Raw genomic sequence first — 21,015 nt, forward strand, 5'->3', positions numbered from 1 at the left:
ATAACGAATTTCAAGCACTGACATCCCGTAATGATTTAACAAAAAAAAGTCTCATTCAAGACCATCCACTCCATAGCCAATTTCCAAACATTCCCCGATTCCTTCCACCTCAAAACCGATGGAGCAACACCATGAATCATTAACATTCGCTCTTGTAATCGTCGTTAAAATCCCCGAAGCGTGGCAAATCCTCAGGCAATAACGTAATGACCATCCACGAAAAAATCACTTTCTCGTTGCTTCATTGCAGCCAACCGACGACAAAAAAAATCAGGAACCAATCCGGTCGTCACTATCTGATAACAATCAATCATGGAAATGGGGCAATGCCACACATAAAGGTCAAGGCGATGAAAAAATTACACCCAAAGGTTACCGCAGCAATCAGAACGCGATGTTCTACTTACTCTTATTTTGGAAGAGCCGTTTTCGTTCCAAACCGTTAAGAGTTACCCACACACACGAACGCAAAATGGGAGTGCTGGGTTTAGTCAATGAGTCATTTTGCATTTATTAACCTTTCGCTTTTATCACGTCGGCCTTGCTGATAATAACTCTTCACCTCTAGCGCTTTTGTTTTTCTCTCTATTTACTCTGGCGTAATTAAGTAAGACTACGTGCTCTTTGCCGCCTAATTGGATAATGGATGGTTATTTATTTATTGTCATGCTTTCGCTTTCCGTGTTGTAAAATTGTTGTGGCTTTTAGCCATTTTTTCGAGTGTTAATTTTTTTGTTTTCCCAGGACTTTCTTTCTTCGCGATTTTCATGATGTGATTGGAATAATGAATGCGTTAATGCGGCGCTAAATCTGTTATGTCACTAATATCGGTAATTACGGAGTGTTTGATGTTGTAATTAATTGTTGGTGGGTTCACTTTTTGCTTTGGTTCGTTTGCAAATATTTTTCCGCATTGATGGACTGCTGTTTTTGTGAAGATAATAAAGCTGTTTCGATTGAGGAATGCAATAATTGCCGTTGCGCAGTTATTAAAAAAATAGTTGAAGGCAACGTTACTAACATTTTTGGTTTTATGGTTTTTTCGGTTTTAATTGCGGTTTTATAACTGAAAATTAGTATAATTATTTTATAGTGGTCATAGTATAAATTGATCACATTATGGGTGAAAATATATAACTAATAACGCATGAACACAAATAATTACGAATGGAATGTAATGATAAACCGTGGAGACGTTTAAGATTTTTTGAATTTTATTTTTACGAGTTTCAATCATAAACATGATATACTTAGTTGCTATTTACTGCAAAAACAGATATACAACTTATATACAAATATATAAGATTAGAATAAAATGAATAAAAAAATAGCAAAGTACATATAATTAAAAAACATACGAGTACAATCTGGAAAAAAATAAAAAAATAGTTGGCAAAACTACACACTACACACCATATTGTAACTCTCAAGGAAGAAAGAACAAAAATAAGAATAGCAACGATACTGCAAACAAAACTCAGGCGGCAACTCTTCGTACAGGTGGCTGCCTGGCTGCAAGTCATAAATTAGTGAAACGACCGGAAGTAGAAAATTTTGCATTTTACACAATGTCGAGATTATATGTATCAACAAACGGTCACTGGAAGACGAAATCGTATTTTTTAAGAACTAATTTAAAAACAAATAAATTTTATTTTCCGTTACATTTAGGCCACAAGGAGTTCCTTAACTTCAAGGATCCAGTATCACAAGCATATCCGTATAAACCGTCTCTGCATAAGTACGGACATTGTAAAATACATTTACAGCACATTATCAATGGGAATAGTGGTATCTGAGCAATATGCGTAGTGTTTAAAATGTTGAGTTTTATACATCGGAAGAATGTCACGTAGAGATTTGCTTGATTTGAATGAGTTTATCGGACAGATGGACGGACAGACGGACGGACAGACAGACGGACAGACGGACGGACAGACGGACGGACAGACAGACGGACAGACAGACAGACGGACAGACAGACAGACGGACAGACAGACGGACAGACGAACAGACAGACGTACAGACAGACGGAAACGGGAAACCTATTTCTTCGTAATGTAGGGGTCACGAAAGGTCGAGAAAATGTAAAAGTAGAGAGTCCGCCTACGAACTAGATTACAATACACATTTTCTTCACTTACGCTCAGGAAGTAAAAATAAAATAAACGAGAATATAAGAAAAAATTACTGTCCAAGAAGTGGAAAATCAACAAAATATAAAAAGAAATAAAAAAAATGGTCTAGGGTTACTTCGACACAACTTCCCTCGCCTCGTAAGTCTAGTTGAACCACTTCAGCTTTCTTTTTAGAAAAATTATAAAACTCAATTTTGCGTATTTATTTTTTCTGATAACCATAAAGGTCAAAATAAATCGTTGTGTGGACTGTTAACGTAGTTACTTGTCTCATTCAGTAAGTTTTTGAGTCATCCTGTATAACCAACTCTGCAAAAATTTTGAGGTAACGCACTATTGGTGTTTCTGAGATTATCTGTCTAATAAAAATTAACATAGACAGACGACAGTCAAACAGCCAACAGCCAGACATATGGAAACGGGACCTAGTGATTAGAGTTCTTTAGTTTACGCTCGGGAAGTAAAAACAGGTGAGTTTTAGTTTTTTTCATTGTGTTTTGTGTGACATACAAGTGGGCATCTGTTAGCGGGTAAAGACTAAAAATAATAATAATAATAATAATAATAAATTAAAAACCAATAAAAAAAATTAGTATCTTTATAAAAGAGATCCGCAAGAAAATTTATCTAGTGTAGATTTACTAGGAGGCATAAAAACATTAATACAATAAATGAAAAAAACAATGTTGGATACGGAAGATATTTTTTTTATTAGGGTATCAGTCATTTATGATTTACTACTATTGTAATATTTATACCAAAAATTATAATTCCATTGTTCTAGAACTTGAACACAAGCCTACGATTCATAGTCATTAAAATTAGAATAATAAATTCGGTGGTTTGAGTGATAAGGATAAGACTGAAAAGTTATAAACCATAATTTTTTAATAACAAAAAATATTAATGTCCAAGTAGATAACAGCAAATTAACAACAAGAACGAATTAAAAACACACATAAGTAAACATAAGCTGATAAGGTGCTGATGTGCAGCAAAAAGATTATATTTCACTGATAGCTCTGCAAGTACCACATCGATATCTTCGTATTTTTGTAGTACTTTGAGATTGTCGTGATAGTTAAACTGATGGCACTGTTTTTACCACATAACCTTAAAACAACATTTCAGAACAGTCATTCTGTAAATTTTGAGATGAATTTTCAAAATGTTCTTGTGCAATTTCGATTTTTTTTCAATCTTTTTGGTGAAAGATACAGACGAATTAAAAAACCACAAAAATGGAAGCAAATTGTTTAAACAAAAATTACACAGGATTTATTTAGCAAAATTTTGAGATGACGTGATCAAATTGTTGGTTTTAAGTTAGAGCTTAACCATCTATGCCATCGGCTTAAAGAACACTCAAAATTCCACAACTAGTAATTTCGAAGATACGTTGTGGTTGTGCCAACAGACAGACATACTACACATGGACATGACAGAATAGCGGAAACGGGAAGTTTACTTTCTGATATATTATTAAATTATTCATTCTTCAAAAAAACTTTGATTGCGTTCGGGAATTAGTGAAAATATGGACTACCAGATACTACACAACGGGCTTCCTAGAAATTTCAAAAATGAATATGGATCCTAAGACTTACAGAATATTAACCGAAATTTATATAAGAAATGTGGTATAAAGTGTTGATGACATAAGAAATTTTTCTAATTTTTTTAGAACTGAATACATACTATGTGAATCCTGAATATGATAATTTGATAATTAATATTTTTGTTTGTGGCTGTTTTTCTTTTGCTCTTGTCTTAACGTCCTATAATTACTTGTATATTTCCACATTTTTCAAAAGTAATATTAACTTACCGTAAAGAAGAAACGCAAACATAATGCCCACTATTCAATTTAAAATTTTTTCCTTAAAAAAATTTCTGTCGTGTACCGTATATCTAAAAAGTTAGCTTTGGTTCTACACTTTTGCAACCTTCTGTAGGGTGTTGATGTTATCTATTTCTCTTATTCTCTAATTTTCCACATCTCCCCGAATCGTTCTTCGACATTAAAAATAGTAATATCTCACATTCCTATAACTGTTTCAGTTTTTTCGATCTAGTTAAAACAAGACTTAATTATGTGTAATTTCTGCAAGGAAACGTTTTTAAAATCCAATTATGAAACAGTTGTAATCGACGAAACGTGTACATATCTACCAAAATCCCAAATTAAACGAACACTCAACTTACATCACCTCTATTATTAAATCGTTAAACAACACACTTTATTGTTTTTAAGAGAATCTTAAATCGTCATGACATAACAACTTTTACTTTTTTCCCCAGCAAATAACTAGTTGAAACATTTCCAGAATCAATTACTGAATAAATTCCTTTCAAGACACTGCAGTTTTTGCAGCAAGCAATTCGTTTTTCTCCAAGCAATTTCCTTCAATCATTGCATTCTTCCTGCGCAATTTTTTCTACACGTTCTATCATTCTCACTTTCTCCCTCTTCCAAGCGCTCAAAATCATGTCAATGTAATCAAAGGATGTGTATCGACACATCCTCCAACCTTGATCTATTATTCAAAGCAATTATTTATTACGAACGCCAATACTAGTAGACTGGTGTTATTTGACAGTTCGGAACCAAAATGGCGACAAAAAACGTGTACCAAATTCAATCGCTTTTAATCCATCTAACCCGAAACTACAGCACCGAGAAAGAGGCGTCTTCATTCTGGAAGTTCTGGGGAAAGAAGAAGAAGGAAAAAAAGGAAGAGAAGCCGGCGCTGGAAAGATGTCGGAAAAGGCGAGGTTAGGTCATACCCATAGCATGACGAAAGAAGCGAAGGATGTCACCACCAGGCCGTCCACTACACACATTCGATCCGCAACGCTTGAACAACAGATCTTGGAAAACCGCTGGTTCATACGTTGCGAATCGACACATAACCACACTCTCACTAATTAAAATGGTTACGCTACCATCGCTCATACCATTGCCCCTTCTAGTGCAACGCCCAGACCCAGACTTGAGCAGCTTCGGAGGCCAGCCCTACCGGACCTGCGGCCCTGCCTACGTCATCCAGAAGGACGTCATACCGGATATGCAGTGTCAACAGGATGAAGAAGACAGAATGCTTAAGAACATAGAGGCAGATTTGAGCAATAAGAACAACGTTCAAGACCCGATGCCTCCTTTTCAGAGCGTGGAGCAGAGGTTGATCGATCTTACGGACAGGAAACTTCATCCGTATTACAAGAGATATATGTCTTTGCCGAAAAGTGACTTCACGGAAACGGAGTCTCCGCAAATGCCCTTCTTACCTTACAAGTGTAAAGTAGGCCCGGTGGCACCAGATGAAATTCCTGATATTTTGCAATTCAATAAGCAGCTGCTAGAGAGGAAGAATATTTTCGCTGATTTTAAGAGAGTGGAGTTGCCGAAGCAGATGGTGGTGAGGATTGTGGAGATGCAGAAGAATAAAAGGCCTACGCTGGAGAAGAAAGAAGAAAAATGTTGAGTGAAGATATACGTTTTTTGTTGCTATTAAATTAATAAATAAAAAAATTATCCTCTTTACTGAAATTATTTGTGTTTAGTAATGAAAAAACTATTATTTATAAGGAGCGCAATGTCAATTGTTACGGTACTATGTAATTCTAACGAGGCGTTACCCAAGTCTGATAACACGACACATGCTTTAATAATTATAGTTCGTTCGAATTTCAGACACAATTTTATTTGCTATTATAAACAATAAAAAAGAAAAAATCCTCTGTGGTGGGACTAGAATTTTCACCAGTTTTTTTTATTTCATTTATATTACTTTCCTAAATTATATTAAAATATAACTGTTATACTGGAGAATATTTGCTACTTTGGTGGATAAAACCATCTCATTTTTGACCTCACATAAGAATAACAGATGCACGAAACAACCAGCTGAATATTCCCATTTTTTATTTTTGATACTTGGTTATCCGGAAGAATATATGCTGTCCATTCTTTCATAAGGTTTTTCGCATCCTTGTTATAAATTCAGAAGCCAATTTTTTTACAATCAAAAGCCATGGAGACTAGAAAAGCAACAACGTTGCAACAATATAGATAGAAAATTTTACTCATAATAATAAAAAAAAAACATCTAAAGTTATTCAAGTAGAACCTACCTCGCCCTGTCAGTATAATCAAACAAATCTAGTGTATAAGAGAATTTATAAAATATGATTTTCCAAATTTAATTTTTTAAGATAACTCATATAATTTAAAATAACAATAAGAGTGGATTTTTAAACTACAACCAAAGAAGTATACTATGAGTTTGTCTGACGTAACTTTTTCTTAATAAAATTTTGTGATCACGCTATCAAATTTTTAATCAACAATAGTACTTTATTCCAGAATTTCAAAACAATGATAAGCTGTTTATATTTAATCCATAAAATAAATTGGTTCTTCTATTAATTTTTTGAGCCAACCTTCAAGAAAATTGTAGAAGTCGTGACTGGTGTTTCACCAGGGGCGACTAATGCCAGGGGCACAATGGGCACGTGCCCCCCCCCCCCTCGAAAATTACAACATCCTCAAACACACTGGATATAGCAAAATAGTCATTTTCAGTATTTAAAAAAATATCCGAAATTTGTGTCATAATTATTAAAATTAATTTTTTTAGCTCGCTTCACTTGTATGAAAGTTACATCTAAAGATGTTGCGTCTTGACGGATACCAAATCATTGCTGATTTAGATGTTTTGTTTACACCGTTGCCATGGAAACCGTGCGTCTAGTCGCGGTATTGGGCTGGAATCGGGTCCTGTTCCGACAGTAACCACCAGCAGTAACTCAATTGCGGGTTTTAATTTTCATTCTGCGCGAGTGAAATTGTTTGATTTTAAATAAAAATAATGAACTCGGTTGACTATTCAATAAAAAATCGTCCTCTGTGCGGCGGCGGTAAAAGGTAAAATTAAGAACGGATTAATAAACAGCAAGTCTGCAAGCATATTGCTTCATAAAATTTAAATAGGATTAACATCGCAAAATTTTTAGATGACGTAACCTCATTGTTGGTTGGGGTGATCAGACAAATTTTGATTGGTGTTTTACCATCATGATATTCCTAAAATTATGCTACAATTTGACACACTCAGGTCAGTAGTATGGAGAATATTTATCGCATAAAATCGCCAACAGACAACATAGGACAGAAAAACGATAGATAGACGAGGTTGCGTTTGGGAAATAAAGAGAAGCTTATCTCAAAATTTCCAGATGATAGTATTGTTGTAATGGACAAAGTGCAAGATTTAAGGTGAAGACCTGCAACTGCGTGCATACCATTGCCCGTTCAACTCAAAATTAATGTGGACAGAATAAAAAATTTAAAATTAAATTTTAAATTTTAGCAATCCTCAACTGTCAAAGGCAAAAAATGGGATGCAAATGAAGAATATGTTGAAAAAACCTCAGCAATATATAAACCGTTGGGCAATTGGCTTAAACCATTAGAAATATTTTTTTTAGATTGAATATCACCAATAATAAACGAGTTCTACACTTAACATTAAGACAGCTGGAGTTAGAACTGCTGAAGATTAACCAAGAGCATTGCATATGAATTCAGTCTTTCAAAAATAATTTAACGAGTATGTATAACACAGTTTCAAAGTCGTCAGTGACATGTTTTTTTTTTTGTAAGAAAACAGCGTGACAAAATATTATCTGTTATTAAGAACCTTGACCAGCGTTAAATTATCAGAATCACATATATGTATAAAGAAAATCTTCATGTAAACACAGAACTTGTATTTTGTTTATATACTTGTACAAATGCAAAGAAATATCTTTCTTCACTGCCTCGACTTTGAGTTAAAAAAAATGGTCTTCTTACTTCCCAGGCGTAAAATAAGGAATTATCCCAATAGGCTCCATCGAGCGACTTTAGCTAGTTTAGTTGTTTACTCGACATTTCATGAACACTAGAGTACGAAAAAATAGGTCTCCCGCTTCCATCTATCTGTCTGTTGTCTGTCGTTTGTGTCGATTTTTATTAGACAGAACCGATTGTTGCTAACTAAAATTTGTCAAATCACCCCCACCAACAATTTTGTGACATCTGCTCAATATTTTCCGCAGTAAAGGGTATCTAAATTTGATGCCATAATAATACTCCTGTACTTGTGGTTTAAGAATCCACCTCGATTTTGTTTATTATTATAATTTTTATTGTTTAATTCTTCCTCTACATACATAATACGAAGTTTGACAAGCTGATTTTGTGGAGTAGTTAGTCAAGCGCCCGTTTTTAAATGAAAGGCTCGGTTTGAACTCGATTTCTGGCATTTTCAATTCTTTTTTATTCACGGTTCACCCATTTTTCGAAAATGTAAGAATACAGTAATGTCGCGCTCGTCTACATTCAATAACAATAAAATAATAATTATCATAATTTTGCTCCATTGTAGCTTAATTAATCTCTGTTTTGAAGAAACAATTCAATCAAATTTCATATTTTCTTTTAAGATTTTGATCTGTCGTCGCTGATGCTGGTTATCCGTACGTCTTATTTATGTCAATTTATAGCATGCTTCTTTATCTGTGTTTTAAGAGTCCAGAGATATTTTTATTTTAACTTAACTATAGTAGTTATCATAAAAAAATTAAATTCGCAAAATTAAATTTTATAATTTTTCGACGAATTTGTTCGATTGTATTTCACCTTAGACGAATTTTTAATGTATTGAAATTGCAATAATCAGTTTATTGGAACAACAATTTCGAAAAGAATATCTTTTATTGACCAAATTAACGTGATACATGATTTATTTTGTATTCGCATTGTAAAGATTGACCACCTGTTGATTCAAGATGCTAACGTAACACGGTTCCATGGACTGCAATTAACGTAAGACGCATTAAAAACAAAAGTAAATATAGTGCATTAAGAAGATAATAAAAATTCCTTCCGGTTCATTTGAAAAAGTCATCAAGTTGGCGTTGTTTTTTTGATAGAAGAAACGCCTATGTGTTTTATTATTCAATACTTGACATTTGACATTTCCGCGTTGTCGGCTGTCATCAATTGAATTTTAGGTTTTTTTTAAGACATATACTACAATGTTGACAAAATATCAAGGACAACTGGATCACTTTCCAATTAAACACCCTATATATTTATATCCAAATTTGACAAAAAGGCTAAGTCACAAAATGATGTGCTCTCCTTATAAAAACCTTTTACGGCGTCATATCGTCGCCACAAACAAATACAACGGGTGTTCAATTGAAAAACTCATCAAAATCAAAAAACGCATGTGTTTCTTAGTCCATATATGTATAGTCTAAGTGATATTTGACAAAGTTGTTGAAAAGAGTTAATTGTATTAACGAAAAAGTGCGACTAACTTAATTGTCAATTTTGTTAAAGGTTTATTGTAGACATGCTTCATAATGTTTACAAAAATCAACGCCATCTTGATGACTTTTTTCAACTGAACACCCGATACGTATTCACATGAATAAAAATGAACCTTCTAATTTAGCCAGAGTGCTGCTTTTACTTTTGTCGTTGTACATATAAATTTGCATATTATTTTGTCATCTCTTTGTATATTTTCTCTTTTTCAAACCGATCAAATTATTCAGCTGAAGTATGAGACAGCATTTTCAGTAGTTTACAGCGATGTGTTGATGGAACAATGAGTTATAAACACCTCGCAAAAGTAATAGATATTTCATGGTTGAACGCAATTCTTATTGAAGACAAGTTTTTTTTAATAAACCGAATTGCCCGTTTTTTCGGTCTACGTGGTAGTAGAAAGACTTTATCATTATTACATTCACTGTTTATCTGGTAGTACAGTTATATACAGTGGAAGGCGGTGTTTCGTGGTTGTGTAAATAATCTAGATATTTCAAAACTGGACGGTATACTTAGCTAAGAACCTGTATACCAAAAACGTCTTGTTTGCTTTCATGTGAGCGGCAAAACTATCGTGGAAACAGTGTGAAATTATATTTTTTATATGATCTAATGAACCAAGAGTAGAGTGACAGCCTTCGGACATAAAGCAACGAAAAGGAAATAACAAGAACAATGTTATACGGATTATTCATGCTGAAAAATACTCCAGGTCAGTTGAGGAAATCTTTAACAAGGTGAAATTTGCTTCAGATCAAGGTGTAAAAAGCTATCCTTTTCATTTTTCTTTTTTTTTAGGAAACTTTTAATTCACTAAACACTCCTTTTTTAATATGTTAATAAAATTTTCCTTAAAGTGTACCTATTATTTTTATGTAAGGAAAACCTCTGTTTTAACACCACCCGGTTTTAACATATTAAAATAAACTTCGTGAACTGAGGTAAAAAAAAAAATGCGCACCCATTGTTTAACGACTCTTCAACAAAATTAATTATTTTAATTACATTTAATGGTGTCACATTAACAATCAGATATGCAGTTATACATTTCACCGTTCTACGACTTTCGCACGGGAAGATAAAAGTAGTCCACAAACAAACCTACGACGAACACGAAAGACAAAAAACCGAAAAAACGCAGATGAAATCTGCACGTGCAAACTTCCTTCCCACGTTATCAGTCATTTAAACCCACCCAAGTGCAACCGCTGCAGATTCACCGGAACCGGAAAAGTCGATTTTATAACCGCGCCATTGTAATGCCTCTTGTAAGTGTGTCGAAGTATTTCGTAAGTTTTCGGTGTGCTGAACAATGCTTTTCTTTTATGATTTATAATACAAAAATGGTTGCGTGTTTAAGTGCAATCAAGACGGCACATCTGCAAGGGGGGCGGATTTAGGTTGCTTTTATCGACCACGCAGAGATTTCTTCGAATGTGAGCGACCGCCATCGCCATCTTGTTTCGGCTGTCAATTTTGACGTTTCGCTCCAGCGGTTGGCGCCGAAATCGAACGCACTTTTGGTTTCTTCGAGATCTTGCTCTTGTTTGGAGCGATGATGTCGAAAATGTGGAGCGAGGCAGGTGTTCGCACGTGACAGTAGAATTGTTACGTATTTATAGCGTCATGGAGGAAATTGTGGGTTAATGTATCACTACTTGAATAGCTTCACCCACGCTCGCCAATCGGACCGAATAATTGAAAAATTCTTGACCACAAACAATTAAAGTCGTTTCATGAGTATTTTCTTATTTATGGAGGTTGTACAATGACATGTTAAGTTTGTTAATATTCGATTTCCACTTTTCTTATTTGTTGCGTATTATTTCTTATTGTCTTGGTTTCATAATTGCAAGTGTATGAATGATTTCGTTCGTTTAGTGTCGTCTTAGGAAATGCTCTATTGTTTGTTTGAAGCTTATCAATATTTTCTCTACGTGTTAAGCAATTGCGTCGAACGCAGCCGTATAGAGATCACAGATGACGATGGTGTAAGTGTAAACTCTGTTAAGAAAACTATTTTTTTTTTATAAAACTGAAATTGTTATCGATTAAGAATTTGTAATAGGCGTCAGTGCAAAGATAAACAATAAACTGAAACAACAATCACTGGTAGTTTCATTAATAATAATCAGTTCAAACCGGACTAATGCGGGTAACATTCAAGTCGCTCATGGGTTCTGGTCCTCGCTACATATAATAACTAAGCTTGAATTAACGCTATGTATTATTGGTTTTTTCGCTAAATTATTATTTTCTGTAAAACTTAGTTTGTAATGCTGTAATCGTTACGTTTTATATCTAATGTGTGGTCTCAACGCCGCTCAATATGCGTGAAATTGAGCGAAAATTAACCTTTTATTTGTATCGCAGAGTTTGCCACCTGAAGGTTAATGGCTCCGACGCGAGGTTCAGGAGCATTGCACTGGCGGTTTGTTTTTTGACCCAATAGGATCCCGTCCACAATAATCATATAATAACAAATTACAAAATCATCATAGATGAGCTAATTACATCAAAAATTGTTGTTTAGTAATGTAGAATCGAGTAATTCCAGTAAATCATTGAATTCGCAGTGTTTAAAGTAATCCAGAAAAATATAAATTATATTAGGTATTAACACTCCAGTGCTGTGTCTCAAATACACAGGCCGAATCACTATGCGAGTATTTCTCGATATCTGGTTAATTATTGAAAATGAAAAAGTTATTTTATTTTAAAAAGGTAAAATGTAAGACTAACCAACCGGCCTATCTCAATTGTGATGATTTTTTTCATTTGCTCTGGCCCAAGGGCACTCAGCTTAACTGCAATGTAGTTATTTCTTTCCAAGAAATGAAAAACATGTTTTTGAGCATCGTGTTGTTCAAAGAATATTATGTATCTTAAAAAAAAAAGACAAAATATAAACCCCGCCCACCCACCCCATCTCAATTATGATGGTTTTTTTTATTTTCAGAAACTTAAAACACGTTTCAAATGATAAATTTTTGTTAGGAAATATGGATTTTGCAATTAGGCTCCGCTCCTAGGTCTCCCAACGAATGAAAACTTCATTACTATTTAGATCAGGACAGTTATGTGTGGGGATTAATCTTTGGCTTTAATTTTTTCTTAATATATGCACATAGTATCCTTTGAATAACACGATACTCAAAAAAAGTCTTACATGGTTATTTTTTGTAGAAAGAGAAATAAATAAGAATTTTGCATTTAAATTCCATTTGACTCTCGACAATTATAAAAAAATCATCACAATTGAGATAGGGCGGGTGGGCGGGGTTTCTATTGTGCCTTTTTTCTTAATATACGTAGTTGTCTTTTCAGAACAAGAAACTTAAAACGTGTTTAAAATGGTAAATTCTTGTAGACAAAAAATATCGATCTTGCACTTAAGCCTCGCCCCTCGATCTGCCAATGAATGAAAAATTCATCACAATTGAGAATTGAGATCGGGGCGGGTATGGGTGGGGCCTAATCTTTCGATTTATTTTTTTCTTAATATACATAGTATTCTTTAAACAACACGATACTCAAAAACATGTTTTTAATTTCTCGTAGAGGAATAAGGATTTTGCAATTAAGCTCACGACGATAAAAAAAAATCATCACAATTGATACAGGACGGGTGGGCGGGGCTACATTTTGCCTTTTTTTCTTAGTGTAGACTGATTTAGATAAGACGAAACTTAAAACATGTCTAAAATGGTAAATTTTTTTAGAAATCAACTTAAATCCTCCACTTTTCTTCTACAACCCCTTTAAATACGTCAAAAGTTTAACATCAAAGTTACAATCAACGGCAACTTGGCAACAGAGTTTATAAATGACAATTTTCAGCTCTGAAAGGAACGTAAGGATTGTATTTCTAAAAGTTTCTGAGAAAATGGAATGAGCCGTTGCTGATTTAATCAATAAAATAAATTGACTCAGTTATTAATTTTTTGAGATACACCACATAAGCAAATCTAAAAAATATTAACGCAGTGATAAATCACAAGTATAGACTCATGATATTTTGCACATTTGAGGTAGGATTTATTCTGTGACGTCATCAATTTTTTGGGGGGGATAAGCAAATACATTATGATGAAAAATATACAATGCTTAAGATAACGTTAAAACATCTGCAAGTTATTAGATTATCGACACTTCATAACTTCTCACTCGACATTTTAAAATAGTTCGTTAATGGCATTTAATAGTTATTAAGACAACTAGTGTTTTATAGACAGTTTAAAAATCAAGATCGTAGTTAAAATCCGAGCGACCGAAGGGAGCGAGGATTTTATAGAGCGAGATTTTTAAACTATAAAACAAGTGTTGGCTTCAAGATTTTTTCAAACACTAACAGTAATTCATCAACTCCTTTTTGATCAATTCATTACTACAAATTTTGACAAATCATTTCTGAAGCTTCATAGTATCATAGTAAGATTGCTGTGTATTGTAACTATGACAAGTAAACAAATTTTGAAAAAAACAATTTTCATCGTCAAAATGTGCGAAAACGTTCCGGAAGAAATTGCGAAAAAGGGAAAAGAATTGCGAAGCAATTTGTTACCCTTAGAGTCAAAAAATGCATACGAGAAAGTATATGTTTCGTTCCAAGACTGGAAAAATAAAAACCGCATCAAGGAAGTAACCGAAGATGTTATCTTGGCTTTTTTGGACATGAGAGTGAGTACATATTTAGTAAAATTCATAAAACTAAATTATTTAACAATTACAGTCGCAAAAGTTGTCACCTTGTTCTTTATGGCCAGAATATTCAATGTTAAAGGTCACTCTAAAGGCAAAAGAAAACATAGATATTGAAAAATTTGGTGCTGTTATTTCGTATATAAAAAATTAAATGTTGGTTATCGTGGCAAAAAATCCAATGTTCTGACACGAGAAGAAATCAAAACTTTCTTGCAAGAAGCTGATGACGGAGAATATTTATTCGAGAAGGTAAGAATTACTTAATAAGAAGTATTTTTTATACATATGAAATCGTGTAGGTTGCTTTAATCTTTGGAATTGCCGGAGCTTGCAGAAAGGCCGAATTGTGTGCTATGAGATTTGACGATATACAAGATTGTGGTAATGTTCTGAATATTGTTATACCTGACAGTAAAACCCACAAAGAAAGAAGATTCAGTGTAGTTAATGAAGGCTTTGGTGTTAATACCATTGATTTGTATCGACATTATGTTGCTTTACGACCCACAAATTCACCATTGAGGTTTTTTTTACACTATTATAAAAGTAAGTGTACTCGCCAAAATGTAGGAATTAACACCTTTGGAAAAATTCCCAGAAAAATTGCAACTTTCCTCAAACTGGAAAATCCAGCTAAATACACAGGTCATTCTTTTCGCCGCAGTTCGGCAACTCTCCTGGTTAACGCAGGTATTGGAATGATTACCTTTATTCTTCAAAGTAACTTTATATTCAATGCAGGCGGAGACATTACTTCGTTGAAGAGGCATGGCGGGTGGGAATCGACCAAGGTGGCAGAATCTTACATACAAGAATCTTTTGGAGAAAGAGTGAAAATTGCTCAAAAAGTTTTTGGAGACGAAAAGCTGGCACCGAATGAATTAGTTGACAATGAAATCGTTATGGACAAGCCCACGAACCTAAGTTACAGTGAAGCGTGTGACAGTTCCAGTTCTAGCTCTAGTACTAGCAAGAACACCGCTCAAAATGTTTATTTTAATAATTGTACTTTTAACTTTGGTGATAATTATTGTAAAGATTCGAAATAAAAAACTTGAAATATGCGAAATCGTATTTTAAGAAGCTATACGATACGTTGCCATTGACAGCGTACTTTAAGAGAACAACGTTATTTTAAATCAAAGTTAACATACGAGTTCTTATGAACCATAGAAACAGTATAAGATGTTAGTGTTTGAAAAATTAATCTTAAACGCACACTTTCACCCTCCTGAATCAGGCTGTCTAGTTGGCGGCGTTCTAGGCAGGGCGGCTGAGGGTAAGCCTCAGGAATGCGCGTGTTGCGGCTATTTCACGAGTAGACGCCCTTCGCGCCGCTGTCGTTATGGTGTTCCCGTACCTAGTTTCTTTTTCACTTAGCTTTGTATTGTTGTTCGATTTGTAAGATTTAATTTCACTTTTAAAAGCTGGAGGAGATAGAATTTTGATTTAGGGGTCCTTTTCCAACCTTGGGGTTCACCACTTTGCATTTGAAAGCATTTCGCTAAATAAAAACACAAAAAAAGGAGCATGAAGAACAATGAAAATCTGGGACTGTGAATCTGCAGTAACTGAAAAAGCCAAGAAACAGACACAAATTTTTAACAGGTGAGAAACCATTACTTTATCACCATGCACTGCTATCACCGACAGTTAAAGCGGTCATTATTTTTTTTATTTTACTTAGATAACAAAATATGCATTACAATTCTACGTCATGCCCTAGGAAATGTTCATAATTTCACTGCACGTTAATAAGCATCTTAACAGTACTATGTCATTGAGTAAAAGTGACTCGTAACATTAAGTACAATTTACATTCCTTCAAAGATGGTAGCGCATTTAAATTCCTGACACTCTCGCAGTGTAAGTACCTTACTTGCAGACTGTAAAACAACTCGTTTTTATTCAAACTCGGTAACTTAACATTTCCTGATTGATGCATCAAAGGCAAATTTAAATATTCTGGGCATGTACAACTTTTTCCACTTTTTTTTATCCAACAACACAGGTAACGGTTCAAGTGTTTATTCATTGGTTTATTACGTAGGACATGATTATCTGAAAACTAAGAAATATTGAAAATTTTTAAGAAAAATTCTTAAATTACATATTGTGTATTGTGTCATCGAATGGTTTTTAGAAATCTACAGTTATTTATTAGGCACGCTAGGCGTCAGTTTGACAAGGTAGGGGAGATGAAAGCAACGTTAATCTCAACAATGAATTTTATCTACATATATAAACTGATTTTATCTATAGTTTACACAAGGATATAAAATTTCTGCGAGATTCTTCACTAACTGAAAAAATGGCATTTGAGTCACATTGTTAAGTCTTAGTTGAAGCACAAAATCATGCCATTCTCCATAATTAAATAATCATCAGTGGCAATTATATTTTGCTCCTAGAAGTCATTCTCACAGTTAAATTTTATTCTATCAAATTTGTAGGCGTACCTATTTTAGTGGTAAATAAATTTACAGCAGTATTGTTTCATCACAAACGAAAGAATGTTTTTATTGTCATTAAATTATTCATTAGAGATATCTAATTTATTTATGTAATAAAAACATTAACATTTGAATAAGAAAAAATATATTTATAAAATATTTAAGTTCCTTACAGTTTCTAGGTTGATAAGGAAGTCATAAAAATGCGTTCATAAAAATATGACTAAAATTGTCTTTAAATACGTGTTTAGTTAAGCGAAATAACCAAATTATAGCCCCACTTTAAAAACTTTTACAAGCCATTCAGCATTCTGAATAATAAATAGAATGGCATTGTTCAAATACTCTTCCTTTTCTTAGGCGAAACTGAAAAATTGTACTTCCTATAGAATGACGGGCAGTAACCACAAACACTACCTTTGTGTCAATTCTTGAAAAGAAATTATCAACAATAGGTGCACTTCCTGTCTACACTGAATTTCTTGAACGGTTTACTCACACACAGTACTAATGACGTCCACTTATCCGTTTTTATGTGTCTGTTACCATTTCCTTCAGACTATAATTATTAAGAACCAACTACCAAGATATTACAAAAACATACCGATTATCAGTTTTCTTAAGTTTCACCTTAATTTAAAATCAAAAAATATTGCTGCATTACAATTAACATATTGAAAGCAGGAACCGCATGCAGTGAAATCAGAGACACTTAAAAAATCAAAAACTTACTGCAATAGTTAATGATTCTTGCAACTAGTTATTTACACAATTAAGAAATTTCTTCTGCATTAAAATTGCATTAAAATCCAATAATAAAAAGCATCTGCGGCTTTAATTTATTACTAATTAGTAGGAGAAGTCGAAGAAACTGATTTTGAAATTGAGATCTTGCTTTGCTACCCACACAGAACTGAAAAAATTTCAACGTGTTAAATACAGATTATTATTAACGGATCTGAAACCGGTTCGAACACAAATTAAACTGATAATAACGTAACATTTTCATTGTTAAAAGCGATTTAAATTGTCGCATTGTGTAACTGCACGATTAGCTAACACCTTAATGTAGAAGTTTCTAATTAGAAGAGAAGTGTACATGCCCCAAGGTCCATTATCAAAAGGCGAGCTTATTGCACTTCCTGTTCTGACATAATTAGTGCGCTCGCCCCACCCAATTACGATCTTCAAGTTCGTCTTTTAATTTCTTATCTAAAGGTTACGGCACTGAATTCTTATTTTTTAAATATACATTTACATATGTTGCAATGTCGCCACGGAGGTCACATTTTGCAACAAGTCGACACATAATAAGCCAACGGGCGTGCAGGAAAAATGTCAAACAGTATCGTAAACCCACTTTCGCGAAATTCCCAAAAGCGACATGCTAATGCGCTAATGAATCCTCCCACAATACCAAAAATAGTGAAGTGACTCAACCGGTAATGCAAACAACAAGAAAATGATTACGTCAATCACAGCTGAGGAAAACAGTGAAAATAACGACACACATGATGAACGATGCAAAAAAAACAAAGAAAATTTCTTTTCGTTGCGGATTTCTGAGCTGACGTGACATTTGCATTTCTCTCGGCTGAATTTCGGCCCGCTTCACACTCGACAAGGTCGCAGAGAGGATATCGCACATTTTTAATTGGCTATTATGACGTCACGACACTGAACCTAACCTCAATTTCTTCTATCAATTGGTTTTCTCTCAGGATCAAGCTTTACGCTAATTGAGGAATTCAAGGTTTATTGTTCTTCGAACAATATGTTCCCTATTAATTTAATTAATTGGATAAGCTTTCGCTGTTTATGATTTAAAGTGTAGAATTGATGTAGAGCACAAAATGGAAGTTAGGACGTAAGGGAAAACAATGTCGGAAACTTTAATGAGCAATTAGTTTTTGCACTTTCTAGAAACCTAGCACAATCGTGACCAATTTACCAATAATTAGTGGCAGAATAAGAGAAAGATTAACTAAAAGTGGTGCAGATGGCGGCGGAGGAAAGCGAATTACTGCAGAATATTTCGAAATGCTATGTGTTGATCGGGATTGACGTCAAGTATTACGTCATCAGTGCTAGCGGACGTCACACTGCATGGGTTGCTGCAATTTAATGAGGTAATCAAATGAACAATAAACTTTTTTTACGTATTAGTTATTTGTCCTTTGCGATTATGCATTTTGTGACCGTATTTTCAATTTATTTATAAACAAACTAACACAAACTCACTCAAACTAAAAAAAACAACGCAATTATATGCATGTTAACAGTAATTTAGCGTTGGTTTTAATATATTTTTACTAGAATACAAAAAAAAGTAAAAATGTCCCACTCGAACAAGACAAATAGTGTCACAATTCACAAAATGTCTTAATTCTTAGATGAATAGACTTTTTATTTTTAAACTCCTGAAGAAGTTTTATGACGTCACCATAAACAAATTATTAATAAATTAAATGATTTTCCCCATTTTTCTTTGGAAGAAGTCACCCTAATAAGAAAACAAAAAATGTGGCATGAAATTTAATTTTATTATATTTATCGTAATTAACAATAAATCGTAATAAAATACCATCAAATTTTTGGTCAGGCAAATTAACTTTGATTTATCGGCAGAATTTTTATTCCATTACGTTGCCAACATCAGAATTTATTTATTTATATCCACCAAATAATTGATGACGTCATTTCCAAAATGTCTGTATCAATCTTTGAAAAAGAACATAACTGGTATAACACTTCAGTCAGTCCGCATTAACTTATAGTAACTTCATTATAAATTCCACACTAAATGAACAATGCTAATAAAATAAATTTGATGATTTCTCTACAAATTTGAAGGTGACATTAAGTCATCAAAGAAGCAACGCCTCAAGCAACATATTGAATGGTAGACGATACAAAACTCAACTTCTCCGTGAATTACGGGGAATGTACCTCTTACTCGCCGTGGCTTTGTAAACAATGAAGAATGATTCAGACAAGTTAACATTTCCACAACAAAACTTAGATTTATGCAAACACAGAGGAGGAATGAGTCAGACAATGACATTTCTTTACTGAACAAAAAAGGGTTCTCAGACGACCACGAAATTGGCACACGATCTAACCCTCGGGGGGCAATTGCACCCTTCCAGATTGTTACCTGCGACAGGTGGTCAATTGCCTCACCCCTACCAACCAAGAGTTCAACATTCCTCCGACAATACCTATTCATACAAACATGCAAATGAAAGCCACGCCAACTTGTTCACTTGTTGAAACCAAAATGTCTTTTGTCTTTCAGCATCATTTATCAAGTGTGTCGTGATGCAGGTTTACCTCAAATGTTTCTATTTTGAAGTCATAACATGAGTCATTTTTAACATAACTTTCAACTTATTAGGAGTAGACAACCGTTGCTGAGTCACTTATCTTTTTAGCCGTGATCATAAATCCGGGTCCCATGATGGTATCGATTCGTAGTGTTAGCAACCGATAAACAATACGTTAACTAGGCCGCCATATTGCCGTCGTGCCGTTTCCTCTTCCGCAACACATCTGACACTTCCCTTATCTTAATTAATTAAACGAAAATTACGAAAGGCAAGAATTCGGCCCAGTTCTTCGTAAAAAGTCTCGATTGTTTGCGCAACAGTTCCGCAACCCATTACCCACTTGATATTATTACGGCAAAGTTAATCGCCTGGAACAAACAAAAATTTGTCGCCTTTCACTCACCTCCAACTTCTTTGAGTAGTCTTCGATGACCGCTTCGTGCTGCTTCTTCAGTTCTTCGTTCTTCTCCAGAAGGGCCTTGCCCAGCTCTGCGGCCAGCAACAGGTCGTTCTCCTTCTGCTGGAGCTGAGTCCACACATCCTCGGACTGGGTATGGTTGGGGTTGATGGCACTACGGTTTTCCATTTCTACGATGTAATCTTCTAGGGATTTCAGCATAGCTGACATTACGGAATCGTCCTGCCATGAATCATCCTACAAGGACACGTGTAAGGCACCATTTTCGCTGCTGTCTTTGCTGGTTTCCTATTCGAGCATCTGGAAATCAAGAAAAGGGTGAAGAATGCGGAGTTGGCACATCGGTTTGAGAAATAGGTTGCGTGCCATTGTTTGAGTAAATGAATCCGAGTCAAACGACGATTAAATTTCGTCATTAATTTTTTCATTCATAGCGGCGGAGGATGTGGGAAATCGAGGCTTTAATATTTATGGTGGACGAAAGCGGGTTTTGCCAATACCGGATTTTGGATTTCGGCGCGAACAGTTGACATTTGAAGTGGTATTTTCGGTGAAATTTTTAAAATGTGTTAATATTAAACGTTAT

The 21,015-nt window shown here is 34.3% G+C and overlaps 2 protein-coding genes and 1 long non-coding RNA gene across 5 annotated transcripts in view; 2 read left to right on the forward strand and 1 right to left on the reverse strand.

The window, feature by feature from the left end:
• The window catches only part of LOC135141967 (bicaudal D-related protein homolog), a 57,602-nt gene extending 36,963 nt beyond the window's left edge, over nt 1-20,639 (reverse strand). For all 3 annotated transcript variants that reach the window (XM_064073592.1, XM_064073591.1, XM_064073590.1), the window contains exon 1: nt 20,415-20,639. In XM_064073592.1, the coding sequence (XP_063929662.1) occupies nt 20,415-20,639 (225 nt within the window). The remainder of the gene's footprint in view (nt 1-20,414) is intronic.
• On the forward strand, nt 4,732-5,688 carry LOC135141968 (uncharacterized). The gene is made up of 2 exons (XM_064073594.1): nt 4,732-4,913; nt 5,112-5,688. Exons 1-2 carry the CDS (start codon nt 4,751-4,753, stop codon nt 5,621-5,623), a joined length of 675 nt encoding a protein of 224 aa, XP_063929664.1. The 5' UTR covers nt 4,732-4,750; the 3' UTR covers nt 5,624-5,688.
• Nucleotides 13,963-14,709, forward strand: LOC135141970 (uncharacterized). The gene is made up of 3 exons (XR_010282446.1): nt 13,963-14,205; nt 14,258-14,478; nt 14,529-14,709. It is a non-coding gene; the product is annotated as an uncharacterized LOC135141970 (long non-coding RNA).
• Nucleotides 20,640-21,015: the final 376 nt, after the last annotated feature.

This window comes from Zophobas morio, unplaced genomic scaffold (genome assembly GCF_036711695.1).
Source record: "Zophobas morio isolate AGI-343-1 ecotype UQ-CSIRO unplaced genomic scaffold, CSIRO_AGI_Zmor_V1 ptg000046l, whole genome shotgun sequence".
Classification (NCBI taxonomy): domain Eukaryota; kingdom Metazoa; phylum Arthropoda; class Insecta; order Coleoptera; family Tenebrionidae; genus Zophobas; species Zophobas morio.

Excerpts from the sequence above, each read along its gene's own strand:
- LOC135141968 (XM_064073594.1), top strand. The coding sequence starts at position 4,751 with ATGGCGACAAAAAACGTGTACCAAATTCAATCGCTTTTAATCCATCTA. Across the intron at positions 4,914-5,111 it reads AAGATGTCGGAAAAGGCGAG|TGCAACGCCCAGACCCAGAC; the intron begins GTTAGGTCATAC and ends TGCCCCTTCTAG.